Source organism: Xenopus laevis, chromosome 2L, assembly GCF_017654675.1.
Source record: "Xenopus laevis strain J_2021 chromosome 2L, Xenopus_laevis_v10.1, whole genome shotgun sequence".
Taxonomy (NCBI): domain Eukaryota; kingdom Metazoa; phylum Chordata; class Amphibia; order Anura; family Pipidae; genus Xenopus; species Xenopus laevis.
In genome coordinates, this window is record NC_054373.1 from 6,172,051 (window position 1) to 6,190,866 (window position 18,816).

The window sequence follows — 18,816 nt, forward strand, 5'->3', positions numbered from 1 at the left end:
CCCTTATACAGGGTTGGGCATTTAAGGGGTGGTTCACCTTAAAGGTAACTTTTATTGTTATAGAACAGCCAATTCTAAGCAACTTTTCAATTGGTCGTTATTATTTATTTTTTATAGTTATTTGTCTTTTTCTTCTGACTCTTTCCAGCTTTAACCGACCCCATCTAAAAAACAAATACTCTGTAAGGCTACAAATATATTGTTATTGTTACTTTTTATTACTCATCTTTCTATTCAGTCCTCTCCTATTCATATTCCAGTCTCTTATTCAAATCAATGCATGGTTGCTAGGGGAATTTTGGCCCTAGTTACCAGATTGCTTAAAATGCAAATTGAAGAGCTGCTGAATAAAAAGCTAAATAACTAAAAAACGTTCAATAATAAAAAATGAAAACAAATTGCAAATTATCTCAGAATATTACTCTCTACGTCAAACTAACAGAACAACTCTTTAAAGTGGCGGTTCACCTTTCAGTTAACTTTTAGTATGTTATAGATAGGCTAACTGTAATATACTTTTTAATTGGTCTTTATTATTTATTTTTATTGTTTTTTAATTATTTGCCTTCTTCTGACTTTTTGAATAGGTGTCACTGACCCCATCTAAAAAACAAATGTTCTTTCAGCTACACATTTTTTTGTTATTGCTGCTTATTATTACTATTTCTATTCAGGCCTCTCCTATTCATATTCCAGTCTCTTGTCAAATCAGTGCATAGTTGCTAGGGGAATTTGGACCCTAGCAACCAGATTGCTGAAATGGCAAACTGGAGAGCTACTGAATAAAAAGCGAAATTGCTCAAAAACCATAAATAATAAAAAATGAAAACCAATTGCAAATTGTCTCAGAATATCCCTCTCTATGTCATACTAAAAGTTAACCCAAAGGTGCACAACCCCTTTAATAATAAAACACTTTCTCCTCCCTGACGAGAACCAGAAAGCTGGGGAAAGAAAGGCAGTATATAGAATTTCTAAAAGGAGTATATGGTTTCATAAACCTCTAACCTTCATTAGATCAGTTGATTCAGTTTAAATAGACCTACAGAACTGCCACCCTTTCCCGCTTGTCTTTGCCTGACAGATAAGGAGGAGTCCATTACACAGGATTGTTGTCTGGGCATTAATAATAAAACATTTTCTTCTCCCACATTTACTGACGAGAACCAGGAGGCTGGGAAATGAAAGCATACATTTCGAAAGGGTTTCATAAACCTCTAACCTTCATTAGATGTGGACTACAATTCCCAGCATCCTTCGCCACCTAGAGAACCACAAGTTTATTTTCCTGGAGTCTTCTTTAGTCTTCACACATACAGCTTGTTAGTTCTGCCTGTCAAAGTGCAGCCTCCCTATTAAAGGTCAGATCTTTGCTCTGTTTTTTGTTTTCTAACAGGGGAAGTTGAGGCTAATTAATATATGACGTGTGTTTAAAGGTCAGGGTGAACATGAAAGCACCCAGAGACATTTAAACCTTTGGAAAGAAAAGGGCAATTAACTGGTTTGTTGCTACTGCACCCTACAATCGTTAAATAATAATGTGGCTGAAGCAGAACTTTAACACACACCTCTTTTAATATCATGTCTGGGAGTCGGCCAGAAGGTTGTGTGTTTTTTAGTTAAAGGTCAAATTAAATGTATAAGTATTATTATCCTTTATTTATATAGTGCTGGCATAGTCTACATGGCATTACAGAGATTATAATCTCCTTGCCTCAGTGGAGTTTACAATCTAAGGTCCCTATCACATTCACACACAGTTTCATATAGCGAGGCTGTTCCTGCTGAATTGTGCTTAGTACAGGGAATACCTATGCTGCCATAGTTTTATGGGATCTCTCTGTACAGACTATGAGCAAACTTAGGGGCTGTTCCTGCTGAATTGTGCTTAGTACAGGGAATACCTATGCTGCCATAGTTTTATGGGATCTCTCTGTACAGACTATGAGCAAACTTAGGGGACTGTTCCTGCTGAATTGTGCTTAGTACAGAGAATACCTATGCTGCCATAGTTTTATGGGATCTCTCTGTACAGACTATGAGCAAACTTAAGGGCTGTTCCTGCTGAATTGTGCTTAGTACAGAGGAATACCTATGCTGCCATAGTTTTATGGGATCTCTCTGTACAGACTATGAGCAAACTTAGGGACTGTTCCTGCTGAATTGTGCTTAGTACAGGGAATAACTATGCTGCCATAGTTTTATAGGATCTCTCTGTACAGACTATGAGCAAATTTAGGGACTGTTTCTGCTGAATTGTGCTTAGTACAGGGGAATACCTATGCTGCCATAGTTTGATGGGATCTCTCTGTACAGACTATGAGCAAACTTAGGGGCTGTTCCTGCTGAATTGTGCTTAGTACAGGGAATACCTATGCTGCCATAGTTTTATGGGATCTCTCTGTACAGACTATGAGCAAACTTAGGGGACTGTTCCTGCTGAATTGTGCTTAGTACAGAGAATACCTATGCTGCCATAGTTTTATGGGATCTCTCTGTACAGACTATGAGCAAACTTAGGGGCTGTTCCTGCTGAATTGTGCTTAGTACAGGGAATACCTATGCTGCCATAGTTTTATGGGATCTCTCTGAACAGACTATGAGCAAACTTAGGGACTGTTCCTGCTGAATTGTGCTTAGTACAGGGGAATACCTATGCTGCCATAGTTTGATGGGACCTCTCTGAACAGACTATGAGCAAACTTAGGGGACTGTTCCTGCTGAATTGTGCTTAGTACAGGGAATACCTATGCTGCCATAGTTTTATGGGATCTCTCTGTACAGACTATGAGCAAACGTAGGGGCTGTTCCTGCTGAATTGTGCTTAGTACAGGGGAATACCTATGCTACTATAGTTTTATGGGATCTCTCTGTACAGACTGAGCAAACTTAGGGGCTGTTACTGCTGAATTGTGCTTAGTATCTGACTGAACAGCCTGCTAGTTTTTAGGAATATTTTCCCTTTAAATACAGACCTGAAAACATGCTGCACTTGTGCAATTTTTTCTCAATCCCTCTCGCAGTGCTTTTTTATAATCTGTATCTGAGGGTTGGCAGTGTATGATGAGTATAGTGATTAATAACACAGGAGCAGGTTTATATATAGAGGTGGGGGGTTTATAAGGGCCAATAAAGGCTGAGATGTTCTTTGGGACCCAAACAAATCCCACAGCCAATTTGCCGGTATAATGTGAAGCCATTACGATGTAGGAAGAGTCAAGGCTGCATTTTCTCTTAAATCCCACAAAGAATAAATTACATTTCAGCCTCATTAACCTGTTTCAGCTTTTCCATAGAGCGCAGGGGCCCCAAGAGAGTAATCCTTAAAGGGTAACTATTACGAAAAAGAAAATTTAATATAAGCTTTCTCATACTGAAATAAGAAACGTCCTAAATGCAATCAATTAAATATTCTGCATTGTTTCTGAAGTAATCAAGTTTATATTCACTATCCCTCTCTCAGCATCTGTTTCTCCTCATTCTGTCTTCATGCAGCAGTTGGGTGTCAGATGAATGATCCAATATATCTTATAGGGGGGTTTCCTTTCCTAGCAGATGTATTAGCGCTCACTCAAATAAGATTCCAGTACAAACAAAATCTAACAAAATAACTGCCTTTTGCACAAATTCTGCATGTAGAGAGACATGATGTCTGGTGAGTTTAATAGAGTGAGCTCTAATACATCTTCTAGGCAAAAGGAGCCCCCTATAAGATATATTGGATCTAACTGTCAGTGAATATCTGACACCCAACTGCTGCATGAAGAGAGAATAAAGAGAAACAGATGCTGAGAGAGGAATAGTGAAGATAAACTTGATTATTTCAGAAACAATACAGAATATTTAATTGATTGAAGTTTCTTATTTCAGTATGATGAAGATTTTGATTTTCGCGATAGTTCCATTTAAAAATAGGTTGAAAGGGACACTGCACCCCCAGTCTCCTTTATGCAGGATTCATTTCATTGTAGCCTGATTATGGCACAAAGGGTTAAAAGGCCTGCTCAGTAGCAATTAACCTCATACTGTACTGGGTAAGGGAAACAATATGGCCGCACCCATGTGCATATAAGTACAATTTTACAGTGTATCCAAAATCCTTAACCAATATTTTATCCTCTCTCTTGCAGTTGGTCCTCTTAGTGTTTCATTCCAAACCCCCCCGACCCTGAAAAGAGTGCAGCAGAAAAACCGATATGTGAAGCCTGGCGGCTACTTCAGCCCGAGACACTGCTTTGGGCGCTACAGAACAGCCGTCATTATACCTCACCGAAACAGAGAGGCGCACCTCCGCACCCTCCTCTACTACCTGCACCCTTTCCTTCAGCGCCAGCAGCTTCATTATGCACTCTTCATTGTCCACCAGGTACAAGCAACGGTTGTACAGTAACGACTATAAACTTAAAGCGGTTGTTCACCTTTAAATTAACTGTTAGTCTGATGTAGAGAGGGATATTCTGAGACAATTTGCAATTGGTTTTCATTTTTTATTATTTGTGGTTTTTAAGTTATTTAGCTTTGTATTCAGCAGCTCTCCAGTTTGCAATGTCAGCAGTCTGGTTGCTAGGGTCCAAATTACCCTAGCAACCATGCATTGATTTGAATAAGGGACTGGAATATGAATAGGAGAGGCCTGAATAGAAAGATGAGTAATAAAAAGTAACAATAACAATACAATTGTAGCCTTACAGAGCATTTGTTTTTTAGATGGGATCAGTGACCCCCATTTGAAAGCTGGTAAGAGTCAGCAGAAAAAGGCAAATAAATCAAAAACTACAACAAATAAATAATGAAGGCCGATTGGAAAAAATACTTAGAATTGGCCATTCTATAACATACTAAAAGTTAACTTAAAGGTGAACCACCCCTTTAAGGGCAGCCAAATAAATACATGTAAAATTAGATTTCTGAGCATTTTTGCAAATTACTTTTTTTCTTCTTTTTTTTAATGATATACATTTTTACACCACTAATATCATAATTGTACCGGAGGGCCAGGGTCATAGTCAGCTTGCTATAAGAGTGATGTGCCGGGCTGTACCTCGGCAACACTACAGGGTTAATTTACAATGTAGAATAGAGATTTGGTGAACTTTGCATTCTGGGTTCTGCTTTGTGTAAATGTTCCATCTCAGACGTCTCACACCTGGAATATAACACTGATACTTTACACTTGGCTTTGCTGGTGGTAATAACAGGGAACTCCTGCTGCTTCTTCTTTGGATTTGACACTCGGAGCACTCTTGCTGAGCAGCGTTTAAACTGGTTTCTTTGGGTGTTTATACTTCCCCTTTAATTCCATACAGGAGCCGGTACAGCCGTCCACATTCCCTTATGCAGAGCTGTACACGCCACTATCTCTCACGTATTTGCTAAAGCTCAAACAAGGTGTTGATTGACAAATGGAATAGGAAGATTTTTAAAGGAACAGTTAGGGTAAGGACACACTGTGAGATTTGGGGTGATTTAGTCGCCCGGCGACTAATCGCCTCCTCTTGGGGGCGACTAATCTCCCTGAACTGCCTGCTACAATGAAAAAAATGCCTGCGGCATGGCACTTGCGGTGCTTTGTTTTGCGAAGTTGCCTCACGAGGAAATTTCGGGTGACTTCGGAAAACGAAGCACCGCGACTGCTATCTGGTTACCTTCCCATTGTTCTGTTGTTAGGCTACTGGGGGGGGGATATCACTCCAACTTGCAGTAAAGAGAGACTGAAGTTTATCAGAGCACAAGTCACGTGACTAGGGGCAGCTGGGAAACTGATAATATGTCTAGCCCCATGTCAGATTTCAAAATTAAATATAAAAAAATCTGTTTGCTCTTTTGAGAAATGGATTTCAGTGCAGAATTCTGCTGGAGCAGCACTATTAACTGATTCATTTTGAAAAAAACATTTTTTCAAACGACAGTATCCCTTTAAATAGTGGATAACAGATAACACCATTATGTTCTACAGAGCTTATCTGCTATCTGTTGTGTAACCTGAGCCTTTTCTGCTTTGTATGGTTGTCCCCATTGCTACACAGCAGCTTGTTTCTATAAACTATAGTAGTACTTATCTGTTATCTACTGTGTATCCTGTGCTTGAATGGCTGCCCCCATGGCTACACAGCAGCTTGTTTATATAAACTATAGTAGTACTTATCTGTTATCTACTGTGTATCCTGTGCTTGAATGGCTGCCCCCATGGCTACACAGCAGCTTGTTTCTATAAACTATAGTAGTGTTTCTGAAGTGAACACAGCATTTTTACCAGTGCAGGGCAACACTACATTACCGTATATTTTTCTTTTCAATAATTTTTATTTGAGTTTTAACATTTTTAGAGAGAACGTAGTTTTACATTTATGTAACATCATCAGATATTTGCACATAAAGGAAAGGTCCTATCTTGGTCTAGCGAAAGGGTCGAATGAAGAAAAATTTAAGTAAAAGTAACATGTTGTGTTTTATAAAGCTTTAGTATTGAGCAGTACATGTTCTAGGATGGTTTCTGCGAGGCCCCCTGAGTATCATAAAATACTGTATCGATATATCATGATTTTATGCGCTCACAGTTGAGGAAAATACTTGAAATAGAACCATATAGTAATAGTGGTCTTGATCCAAATCAATAGAAAATATAACCAAACAAACATCAGTATATATACAGGTATGGGACCTGTTATCCAGAATGCTTGGGGTTTTCTGGATAACGGATCTTTCTGTTATTTGGGTCTTCATGCCTTAAGTTAAATAAACCCAATCGGCTGGTTTTGCTTCCAATAAGGATTAATTATATCATAGTTGGAATCAAGTACAAGCGACTGTTTTATTATTACAAAGAAAAAGGAACGGAATTTGGATTATTTGGATTAAATGGAGTCTATGGGAGACATTCCGTAATTCCGAACTTTCTGGATATCGGGTTTCCGGATAAGGGATCCTATACCTGTATTATTATCAGATCGTAATCACCAGAGGATCGAAGGGGTTCTTGTAGTTGGGAAAGAATATCTATAAATTTCATGAATTTCTCCTATTGATCAATAAGTAAACTGGTTAGTCTTTCATTAACCCTTATCCAGTTCAGCTTGTCTTTAAAATGGGAAATCAGAACCCAAGGAGATTTCCAATGTTAAGCTATTGTCATTTTTGCAGGCAAAAACATAAAAGTTATCAAAATCTTTGTATTGGTATCGATGTTGGATATCTTTTTAGAACATTTAAAACTGCATTATATTTTTATTACTTTACAACACTTTCATTTTTTTGGTGTCCTTTAAAAGCTGCTCTGACAGGGCATGCTGGGAGTTGTAGTTTCAAAAGGTCAAGGCTACTTGGCATGTGCTGGTAATGTTATATGTAAGTCCAACTCCTTACCCAGAATCCTCGCTGCCTTAGTCCCACATCTAAAAGGGTCACCCCACCCTAGAGGGAAAGCGCTGCCCTGGATGCTGTATAGATTATAAATGATAGTAATAAGCAACTGCCTTTATCTCCCCAGGCCGGGAACAGCACATTCAATCGAGCCAAACTGCTAAACATTGGGGTGAGGGAGGCCCTAAAACTGGACGAGTGGGACTGCCTGATCTTACACGACGTCGACCTGGTCCCTGAGAACGACTACAACTTGTACATTTGTGATGAGGAGTATCCCAAACACCTGGCCAGCGCCATGGACAAGTTCCACTACAGGTAAGTCTGTGGGTGTGTCCCGCACAACTCTGCAATCTCATTGGTCTCAGTAAAGGGAAAATACAGCTATGGGATCCCTTATCTGGAAATCCATTATCCAAAAAGCTCTGAATTACAGGATGGCCCATCTCCCATCGATTCTATTTTAATCAAATACTTCAAATATATAAGAATGGTTTCCTTCTTCCCTTTAAAGGGGTGGTTCACCTTTAAGATAACTTTTAGTATGTTATAGAGTGGCCAATTCTAAGCAACTTTCCAATTTGTCTTCATTATTTTTTTTTAATAGTTTATGACTGACTCATTCTAGCTTTCAAAAGGGGGTCACTGACCCTGTTTAAAAAAAATTTTCTGTAAAGCTACACATTTATTGCTACTTTTTATTACTCATCTTTCTGTTCCGACCCTCCCCTATTAATATTTCGAAATATTCTCATTCAAATCAATGCATGGTTGCTAGGTTCATTTAGACCTTAGCAACCAGAAATTTGCAAACTGCAGAGCTGCTGAATAAAAAGCTAAATAACTCAAAAACCACGAATAATAAAAAAATAAAAACCAATTACAAATTGTCTCAGTTTATCCCTCTCTTCATCATACTAACAGTTAACTCAAACGTGAACAAACCCTTTAAGTTAACTTTTAGTATGTTGTATGTAGCATGGCCAATTCTAAGCAATGTTTCAAATGATCTTCATTATTTATTTTGTATAGTTTTTTAATTATTTGCCTTCTCCTTCTGACTTTCCAGCTTTTAAATGGGGGTCACTGACCGCATCTAAAAAACAAATGCTCTGTAAGGCCCCGAGCTTTCTGGATAACAGGTCTCGATCTTTCTGATTACCAGGTCCCAGGCTTTCTGGATAACCGATCCCGAGCTTTCTGATTAACAGGTCCCAAGCTTTCTGGATAACAGGTCCCATACCTGTATTACTTTATGGAGGTGCATTACATAGCAAATAGCTTGTGCTCTGGATAACAAATCCCGGGCTTTCTGGATAACAGGTCCGAGCTTTCTGATTAACAGGTCCCAAGCTTTCTGGATAAGGGGTCCCGAGCTTTCTGGATAACGGGTCCCGAACTTTCTGGATAACGGGTCCCGTGCTTTCTGGATAACGGGTCCCGAGCTTTCTGGATAACTGGTCCCGAGCTTTCTGGATAACAGGTCCCGAGCTTTCTGGATAACAGGTCCCTAGCTTTCTGGATAACAGGTCCCTAGCTTTCTGGATAACGGGTCCCGAGCTTTCTGGATAACGGGTCCCGAGCTTTCTGGATAACAGATCCCGAGCTTTTTGGATAACAGGTCCCGATCTTTCTGATTAACAGGTCCCAAACTTTCTGGATAACAGGTCCCGAGCTTTCTAGATAACAGGTTGAGCTTTCTGGACAACGGGTCCTGAGCTTTCTGGATAACGGGTCCTGAGCTTTCTGGATAACGGGTCCTGAGTTTTCTGGATAACATGTCCCGCACTTTCTGGATAACGGGTCCCGAGCTTTCTGATTAACAGGTCCCGAACTTTCTGATTAACAGGTCCCGAGCTTTCTGGATAACGGGTCCCGATCTTTGTGGATAACAGGTCCCGAGCTTTCTGATTAATAGGTCCCAGACCTGTATTACTTTATGGAGGTGCATTACATAGCAAATAGCTTGTGCTCTTGCGCCCCCCAGTGGATGTTTTTGTCATTTCAGACAGCAAGAAAGATTATGTCTCAGTCCATCTGATTTACATTTACATTCACAGTATCAGAGATGAGTGTTCCCAGGCACTCGGCCATTGGTGAGGTGCTGGGAGTTGTCCTTGAATCCTATATAATAAAGTTGAAGTGTCTCTGCGTCCAGTTCCTGTGTCCGTGGGATTGCGCTACTGCGCATGTGCCCCACGGACCGTCTCTGGCGAATTCGTCCAGTCCCTGTGTCCGTCTGTTTTTATAAATGTTTGACTACATATGTTCTAGCGCCCATTAATTTAACGGGCTTAATGTCTAGTAACATATAAATGGCTTGAAGCTGAGCTGTGTTATTGCCAAGAGCATTGTGCTTCCCCAACATACTCATTTAAAGGGGAACTAAAGCCACATTTATGTTCTATGTGTTTCCAGCTTGCCGTATTGGACGTACTTTGGAGGAGTGTCTGCACTCACCCCAGATCAGTACATGAGGATCAATGGATTCCCCAACAGTTACTGGGGTTGGGGCGGAGAGGATGATGACATCGCTATGAGGTAAGCATGAGTGGCAGAAAATGATATCCCCTCCCACTAACTCACACAGCCTATAGGTGCTTATTAGCCCTCCCTAAATAACATGGGCTCAAGGTAAAAAGCCGGCCTCCTTATTATTGCAAAGAGCAGGATCCCTGTAGGAAGACTTTCCCTTTCCTCTCGGCCGAGTGCTGACCATATTGTGCTTCTGTTTCCAGGATCCGTCTAGCGGGAATGAGCATCACCCGGACCCCTCTCAGCCTCGGCCGCTATAAAATGATCTCCCATAACCGCGACTCCGGCAACGAGGAGAACAGCAAAAGGTAAGTCACTAATGTTGCCATGGGACAGCAATGCATAGCAACCAATCAGCAAGAAGCATTCACTGGTCATCTGTTTAAAGGGATCGTTCACCTTCCAACACTTTTTTCAGTTCAGTTGGTTTCAGGCAGTTCACCAGAAATAAAGACTTTTTCCAATTACTTTCTATTTTCTATGTGTGACTGTTCTAATATTGCAGTGTCATTTCTTACCTTCTAAAGCAGCTCTGGGAGGGGGGTCGCCGACCCTGTAAACTGTTCTAAATGGATACATTTAGTTGATACATTTCCTATCTTTGTCCCTGCTGAGCAGAATCCCTGAGTTTCATTACAGGCAGCTGTTAGGGTCAGGGGACACGGGCACATTCGTGGAGTCGCCCCGGTGACAAATCGCCCCTTCTTTGGGGCGTCAATCTCCCCGAACTGCCTTTCCGCTGGCTATAATGAAAAATCGTTGTCAGGATGGCACTCGCGGCGCTTCGTTTTCCAAAGTTGCCTCACGAGGAGCGCCGTACCGCCGGCGATTTAGATTGTAGCCAGCAGGAAGGCTTTCCAGGGAGATTAGTCGCCCGAAAAAGAGGCGATTTGTCACCGGGTGACTAAATCTCCCTGAATCTTAGCGTGTGTCCTTTTTACCCTTAGAATTGATACAATAGTTACTGATACTCCAGAGATGCTGCTGAGAAATGGATCAACTCAATGTTGTAAAATTGTAACAGTTTAGAATCTGCACCTGAATTACTGAGCTGCCAGACTCAAACACCAGAGACACCGACATTCAACTTTAAACTCATATTTTGGAAAAACAGTAAAGAATAAATAATGGAAAGTAATTGAAAAAGTCTTTATTTCTGGGGAACAATCTGAAAACAACTGAACTGAAAAAAAGTGTTGGAAGGTGAACAATCCCTTTAAAGGCAAACATTATATTGGTTGCTATTGGTTACTGCTCCTGGGCAAACCTATTCTGCCAGCTGACATGGCAGCTTCTCTTTGGCCTCTGAGACCCTTGTAGTGTATTCATGGTGCCCCACATTACAGAAAGGACCCCTTATTCAGAAAATCCCACATTTGGACCATTGCAGATAACAGATCCCAAACCTGAATTCTCCTCTGTCCGTCCTGAAAACTCACATGATAACGTGTTTATAAATCACTGAAATAGCAGGCCTGTTGCACATCTCGCTGAACTACATCTATCTCTCCGGGGTGTAGTTAGTGCAGTGCGGGTATTAATTCATTGGATCATTCAGTTGCTCTTAACACTAGTAATGTTCAAAGCAGAGCAGATTATGCAGTGTATATAGCTATATAAATAAATGATGATAGTAAATAGGTGGAACCGCATAGTTACCTGTCCAGCGTGTTTCACTGAGCTCCAGAAACCTGGTGGTCCAGCAGAGGGAGCCAGAGTCCATCATAAACAGTCTGCTGTGTGGGAGTGTGATTTAGGGACCCATATTAACCTTTCTTAGAACCTTCTAATTCTCATCTGCCATTGGTCAGTTGGAGGGAATGGGGGAGCCTTACACACCCCTCTAACCCTCAGTTTAGCTGATTGGATCCTCTTACAATATAAACAGCAGCAAATACCCAGTCGTCCAGCAGAGGGAGCCAGAGTTCACCATAAACATAATCTGTTCCTGCTCTTGGGGAGTGTGATCTATGCCCCCCCCACTTCCATTCTTAGAACCTCCTAATGCTAATCAGCCATTGGTCAATTGGAGGGAGGGGGGGGGTAATTGATTTCCAGTCAGTTTCCCAAAGCAAAAACCACATTTTAAACGTAATTTTCTCCCGACATTTTAAAAATGCAGTAAAGCTCAGTATAACTCTTCCCCGTGTGTCAGATCAGTTCTTCATTTTATAATTATATTATGATCATTTATTATCATAATATAATCTGCTTTATTTCACCCCTCTTGTAGGTGCCCCATTAGGGAATTATTATCATATTAATAGGGATTAGTATTTTATAGTCAGGGCACAAGTTTCTGTTTAACCCTATGGGCAGAGACAGACAGTAGAGTAGTCGCCCAACGACAAATCTCTTCTTCGGGCGACTAATCTCCCAAACTACCTCCCCGCCGGCTAGAACGTAAATCGCCAGTGGGATGCCTCACGAGGAAACTGGACGACTTCGGAAAACTAAGCAATCCAAGTGCCATCCCGCCGGCGATTTACTTTCTAGCCGGCCGGGAGACAGTTCGGGGAGATTAGTTGTCCCGAAGAAGAGGAGATTAATCTCCCCAAATCTGAATGTGTGCCCTGACCCTAAAAGTCCAGAGTTCTTGTAAACCACTGTGTTGTTTTGTCTGTTTATCGCTCGGTTTTTCCATTCAGTGTGTAGAACTGTCTGTAATAATTTATTCATAATGATAATAGCGACTTCGGAAAACGAAGCAATCCTAGTTCCATCCCACCGGCAATTTACATTCTAGCCGGCAGGGAGACAATTCGGGGAGATTAGACGCCCGAAGAAGAGGAGATTTGTCGCTGGGCGACTAACCTTCTCGTCTGTCTCTGCCCTATAGGTGTAAAAGCCTCATTAAAGGATAAGTAAACCTTTAAAACAAGTGAATGTAAAATTGATGAGTGCTATTCTAAGCACTTTTGTAACTAACATTATTTATTCTGTTTTAAATCCAAAGATAGTAAAGCATACCTGTACTGTTAATATGAATGAATTTTGTTACAACAGCGCCACCTGCTGGTCATTTTCCCACCAGTCTGACCAGCAAGTAGTCAAGGAAGTTGTCAGGAGAAAGAAAGAGGCTGATGTTCTTCTGCTTAGGAAAGATGTGAGAAAGGTTTCTAATTTTATTCCTAAGCAGAAGAACATCAGAGCAGCCTCTTTCTTTCTCCTGACAACTTCCTTGACTACTTGGTGGTCAGACTGGTGGGAAACTGACCAGCAGGTGGCGCTGTTGTAACACAATTCATTCATATTAACAGTACAGGTATGCTTTACTATCTTTGGATTTAAAACAGAATAAATAATGAATTTTAATTACAAAAGTGCTTAGAATAGCACTCATCAATTTTACATTTACTTGTTTTAAAGGTTTACTTATCCTTTAACAAAACAAGTAAAACACGGATTAAACAAAAAGTGTAATTTATACAATTGTATATGATAAAAGTTTTGAACTCACACTTTCATGATTTTACTAGTTTTAGCTTCATGAATGAGGCAATATTAGCAATTTGAGTGAATATATTCTATAAAGGAAAAGTAAAACCTCCCAGGCATTTCTTTTAGCAGCAATGAGACCCTTGACTTAAGATAATAAAACATATTTCTGATACAAATCCCTATATGATGCAAAGTATCCTTTCTTGTATTTAGATCCTTATATCTTGTTACAGAAGTTGAATTACACAAATATGTCGGCAGGTTTAGAAAGCCCAGGTTATACTGAAAAAAAATAAACCCCCTCCCCTGAGAATTGCCAGTTAATGTCTGACTGACAGGTGTAGTTAGAGCTAAAGACAAATTCAGAAAAAAATTTTGTTAAAGGACAAGGAAAGTCTAAAATAGAATAAGGCTAGAAATGCTATATTTTGTATACTAAACATAAACATGAACTTACTGCACCACAAGCCTAATCAAACAAATAATTTATGCTTTCAAAGTTGGCCACAGGGGGTCACCATCTTGTAACTTTGTTATACATCTTTGCAAGACCAAGACTGTGCACATGCTCAGTGTGGTCTGGGCTGCTTAGGGATCGTCATAAACAAAGCTGCTTGAGTTCTGCATGGCTGGGAAGTAAGGCGGGGGCTCCCCCTGCTGTTCATAAATATGATTGTTTCCCTGCTCAGCAGTTAGGGACCGTCTGACAATTCCTATCCACAGCAGTAAATGAAGGGAGAATTTCACTGCATACAGTCAGGTTTCTTATAAAAACAGTACACATTTTTTAATTAAAGTATATTGGATATAGGTTTCTTTTGCATTAAAGAATGTAAAAATGGGATTTTATTGTTTTGCCTTTCCTTATCCTTTAACATGTTGTGCAAAAGACAAAATCTGAAAAGTGTCTGTTTAAAAGACAAAAGTGAAAATAGAGGTTTATGAATTTGGTGGGAAATCTGACATTTTTATCTCCACTTTTATTTTGTCTCAATATCGGCACTTTAGTGAATTCCCCCCCAGTCAGTCTGTTGGGGCAAAATTCATCCACAAGCACATTTTGGGGGCATAATCCGCCAATGGAGTTGTGAGGCTAAATCACTTGCTCGCCCCTCTATAGCTGAACTAGCCAATCACTGGGAGCAGAAACCTCACTGTAGTATGATCTACGCTCGGCACAGGGCTTTCACTAAACCCCAGGCTCCCAGAATCCCCGTGGGCAATAAAGCAGCAGATCACACACAATAAATAGATCTATCAAATAAAAGTGATAAAAGGCAGATTTGCCTGCTGGGGACTCCATAAGGCTAAACTGTCAGCTCCTTGTTGCACTGCTCCCCAGCACTGAGCCTGTTGGGACACCGTATGCGCATTGTTCTGTATTTATCTTGTGCAACGGACCAGGGCAGAACCATCACTCACACGATTCCGGGTCACTACCTCATCTCTCCACAGGCTCTGTGAACCGTGCAGTTCTGCATCATCAGCAATAATGAATGAAACTGTCACCGGAGGAGTTAGAAATGTCACAATGACCCGTGCAGCTGTTTCACTGATCATTTATAGCAGCGATTCTTAATTTAATGATCTGGACCCAAATGGGTGTCCAACCAAGGTGACCCTGATCCTGTTTAAAGGATAAGTACATCAAAGGCTACAAGCGCAGTATGTAAAGCTGTTATTTGGGCCTAATGCAGTGACCAATCAGACGTCTGCTTTCAGTATTGCAGCCTCTGGCTGGTTAAATGATAAGTAAACTTTTAAAATAAATGAATGTAAAATTGATGAGGGGGCTATTCTAATCACTTTGTAATATACATTCAATATTTATTTTCTTTTTATTCCAAGATATTAAGGGATACATGTGCTGTTAATATGAATGAATTTTGTTCGAGCAGCGCCACCTGCTGGTCAGTTTCCCACCAGTCTGACCAGCAAGTAGTCAAGGAAGTTGTCAGGAGAAAGAAAGAGGCTGATGTTCTTCTGCTTAGGAAAGATTTGAGAGAGTTTTCTAATTTTATTCCTAAGCAGAAGAACATCAGAGCAGCCTCTTTCTTTCTCCTGACAACTTCCTTGACTACTTGGTGGTCCTGCAGCGGGTCGGGTACCCGCAGGTTACCCACAAAAACCTGTCTGCGGGTTGCAGGTAGAAATTTCAGGAGCGGGCATAGACGCGGGTCTGATCACACCTACTTCTAATGATGTCACTTCTGGTTTACAATGACAGCACTTCCTGTTTAACTCCTTTCTTTCTGATCACGCCTACTTCTAATGATGTCACTTCTGGTTTACTATGACAGCACTTCCTGTTTAACTCCTTTCTTTCTGATCACGCCTACTTCTAATGATGTCACTTCTGGTTTACAATGACAGCACTTCCTGTTTTACTCCTTTCTTTCTGATCACGCCTACTTCTAATGATGTCACTTCTGGTTTACAATGACAGCACTTCCTGTTTTACTCCTTTCTTTCTGATCACGCCTACTTCTAATGACAGCACTTCCTGTTTCTTGATGGTCAGCGGGCCGTGGATCTGGTTGTGGATAAGGTACTTGCTGGTTGGGTCGTGTAGTGGGTCCAAGCGGGTAAGTATGCGGGTTGTGAGTCCGGGTGCAGTTTGCGGGTCAGGTACACGAGTCGGGGACTCTAGTACACGTATCCCTTAATATCTTGGAACAAAAATAAAATAAATAATGAATGTAAATTACAAAAGTGCTTAGAATAGCCCCCTCATCAGTTTTACATTCGCTTATTTTAAAGGTTTACTTATCCTTTAACACAGAATTTCACGACCCACTAAAGAGTGTTGCTTAGGAAAGACCCAGCCTGTTCCCAGTAAGTGAAGCTTTAGGGAGTGATTGGCAGGAGAATGCGGTTAACCCTTTCCTCTCTTGCAGGTACGACCAACTCGGCAACACCCGGAGAACATGGAGAGAGGACGGGATGAACTCGCTGGACTTCAAACTGATCTCCAGAACCAGGGCCCCCCTCTATACCAACATCACTGTGGAGATCGGCGACGCCCCCCTAGTGACTGAGACCCCGGCCCAATGGAAGCTCTTTTAACCCACTCAGTGCCGGCCGACGTGTACCGATAAATGCCTTATTTGCACATGAAACGGAGCGTCTCCTGTACACCCTGGACTTTTTTCATAGGATATTGGGGTGCTGTTCCCCCGAAACTTGGCCTTACATTTTTCCTGTTTGCGTCTACACACACAGGTAATGGGAGCAGTTGTGTGGCCTGAGATTCTACAACCAGGGAGGATTTGGGGCGGGTAATTATTACTAATACTGTAAGAAGACTTTTGTTGCTCCTTAAAGGACCAGTAACATCATACATTTTTTTTTAAAAAAAATTCATTACTATACATTGAAAAAAAACACCAAGACAAATGAAACTTTAAAATCGCAAAGTCTTTATTAAGAAATAACTTACCGATCGGCGCTCGATCTGGGTGACGTCACATGGAGTTGTATGTGTATGGCAGCACAATGGATTAGTGTGGCCCCTGGCCCCTTGGACTTTTCAACTTCCTGTTGCGGTGTATCCAATAAGGGGGGGTTGCCTGGTACTGGCCAGAGACAGTGGGGCTTTGGGGGTACAACCAAAAATGTTGTAGTTTTTCCATGTTCAACGCCAGGGGACTATGTATTAAAAGGGGCAAAATGTATCCTGTGCCTTAAAGGATAAGTAAACCTTTAAAATAAGTGAATGTAAAATTGACGAGGGGGCTATTCTCAGCACTTTTTAAATCTACATTCATTATTTTCTTTTAATTCCAAGATATTAAAGGATACATGTCCTGTTAATATGAATGAATAAAAATATTTCTCTTAATATCTTGGAATTAAAAAAAATCAATAAATAATGAATGTACATTGCAAAATAGGGATGCAACGAATCCACTATTTTGGATTCGGCCGAATCCTTTGCGAAAGATTCGGTCGAATACTGAACCGAATCCTAATTTGCATATGCAAATTAGAGTGGAAAGGGGAAACATTTTTTTACTTGTTTTGTGACAAAAAGTCATGTGATTTCCCTCCCCGTCCCTATTCGCATATGCAAATTCGGATTCGGTTCGGCCGAATCCTGCTGAAAAATGCTAAATCCTGGATTCGGTGCATCCCTATTGTAAAAGTACTTGGAACAGCCCCCTCATCAATTTTACATTCACTTTTTTTAAAGGTTTATTCATCCTTTAACCAGCCAGAGGCTGCAATACTGAAAGCAGACGTCTGATTGGTCGCTGCATTAGGCCCAAATAACAGCTTCACATACCATAGCCGGCAGCATAGCCTTTGGCAACAGCAGGTGATTGGTGCTGGGGGGGGCCTTAAAGCTGCACCTCCGTTAGCCTATAATGAGCAGATTCAGGTCATTCTTATAATCTCCCCTATTTATAAACCATTTTCCGAGTCTTTCTTTATGTAAAAATAAAATAAAGTGTATTTTATGGAGATGAAACCTTGGAAGTAATATTCTAAAACAGTTTGCAGTTGGTCTTCATTTTTTTAAAAAAAATTTTATTTGGTGTGGATTTTGAGTTTTCGTTCACTAGTTGTCAGGTGCAGTTTACCCTAGCAACCAGGCAGTGGCTTGAGTGAGAGACTGGGAGATGAATAGGGGAGGGACGGGGTAGAAAGCTATAGAATGACAACTTTGGACTCATAAAACAATAGTTATAAAGGGGAAGTTAACCTTTACCTAAACCTTTCACGTGTACAATATATAAAAGCTCTGCCTCTTTCTCTCTTCAGCCCCACTGGTAACTTTATCCCAATAGATCAACACTCACCTGTGCAACTATCTATCCTCACTGACTTACTGTTCTACTGTAGCTGCTCAGTAAGGTGATACCCAACTAAATGTCAACCAGAGAGACGACAGTTTCCAGCAGCTCTGGGCTCAGCTTGTTCCATTGCCCAATTACTTATCAAGTGATCAGAGACAACGATGTGATAAGGAATCCTCCCATTTCTAATATCCAATGAGCTGTAACGAAACCCTGTCCTAATGTCACTGCATCGCCTCCCCTTCTTATCTGCCCCCCGACCCCTCAATTCCATTATCCCAAAAACTGCACCCCTGGAACTATAGCAGGGTGACACCCCAATGTTTCTATATATCTGTAACCTTGTTATGAGCTAAGGGGGCCCAGTCTGAAGGTCAGTTAGGGGGAGATTTGGGGTGAGTGCTTATTTGTACCCTGGGTACCCCTGGAACTATAGCAGGGTGACACCCCAATGTTTCTATATATCTGTAACCTTGTTATGAGCTAAGGGGGCCCAGTCTGAAGGTCAGTTAGGGGGAGATTTGGGGTGAGTGTTTATTTGTACCCTGGGTACCCCTGGAACTATAGCAGGGTGACACCCCAATGTTTCTATATATCTGTAACCTTGTTGTGAGCTAAGGGGGCCCAGTCTGAAGCCCCTGTGGAAATGTCAGATTTTCATGAAAATAACGAGGACACAACA

General features: G+C 41.0%; 1 protein-coding gene across 2 annotated transcripts in view; it reads left to right on the plus strand.

Moving 5' to 3' along the window:
• Window positions 1–16,454, plus strand: part of b4galt3l1.L (beta-1,4-galactosyltransferase 3-like 1 L homeolog) — a 29,908-nt gene extending 13,454 nt beyond the window's left edge. For both annotated transcript variants that reach the window (NM_001095308.1, XM_018245279.2), the window contains 5 exon segments: window positions 4,131–4,366; window positions 7,487–7,677; window positions 9,778–9,900; window positions 10,098–10,202; window positions 16,233–16,454. In NM_001095308.1, coding sequence (NP_001088777.1) covers window positions 4,131–4,366; window positions 7,487–7,677; window positions 9,778–9,900; window positions 10,098–10,202; window positions 16,233–16,401 — 824 coding nt within the window. In that variant the 3' untranslated portion in view covers window positions 16,402–16,454.
• The last annotated feature ends 2,362 nt before the right edge of the window (window positions 16,455–18,816 follow it).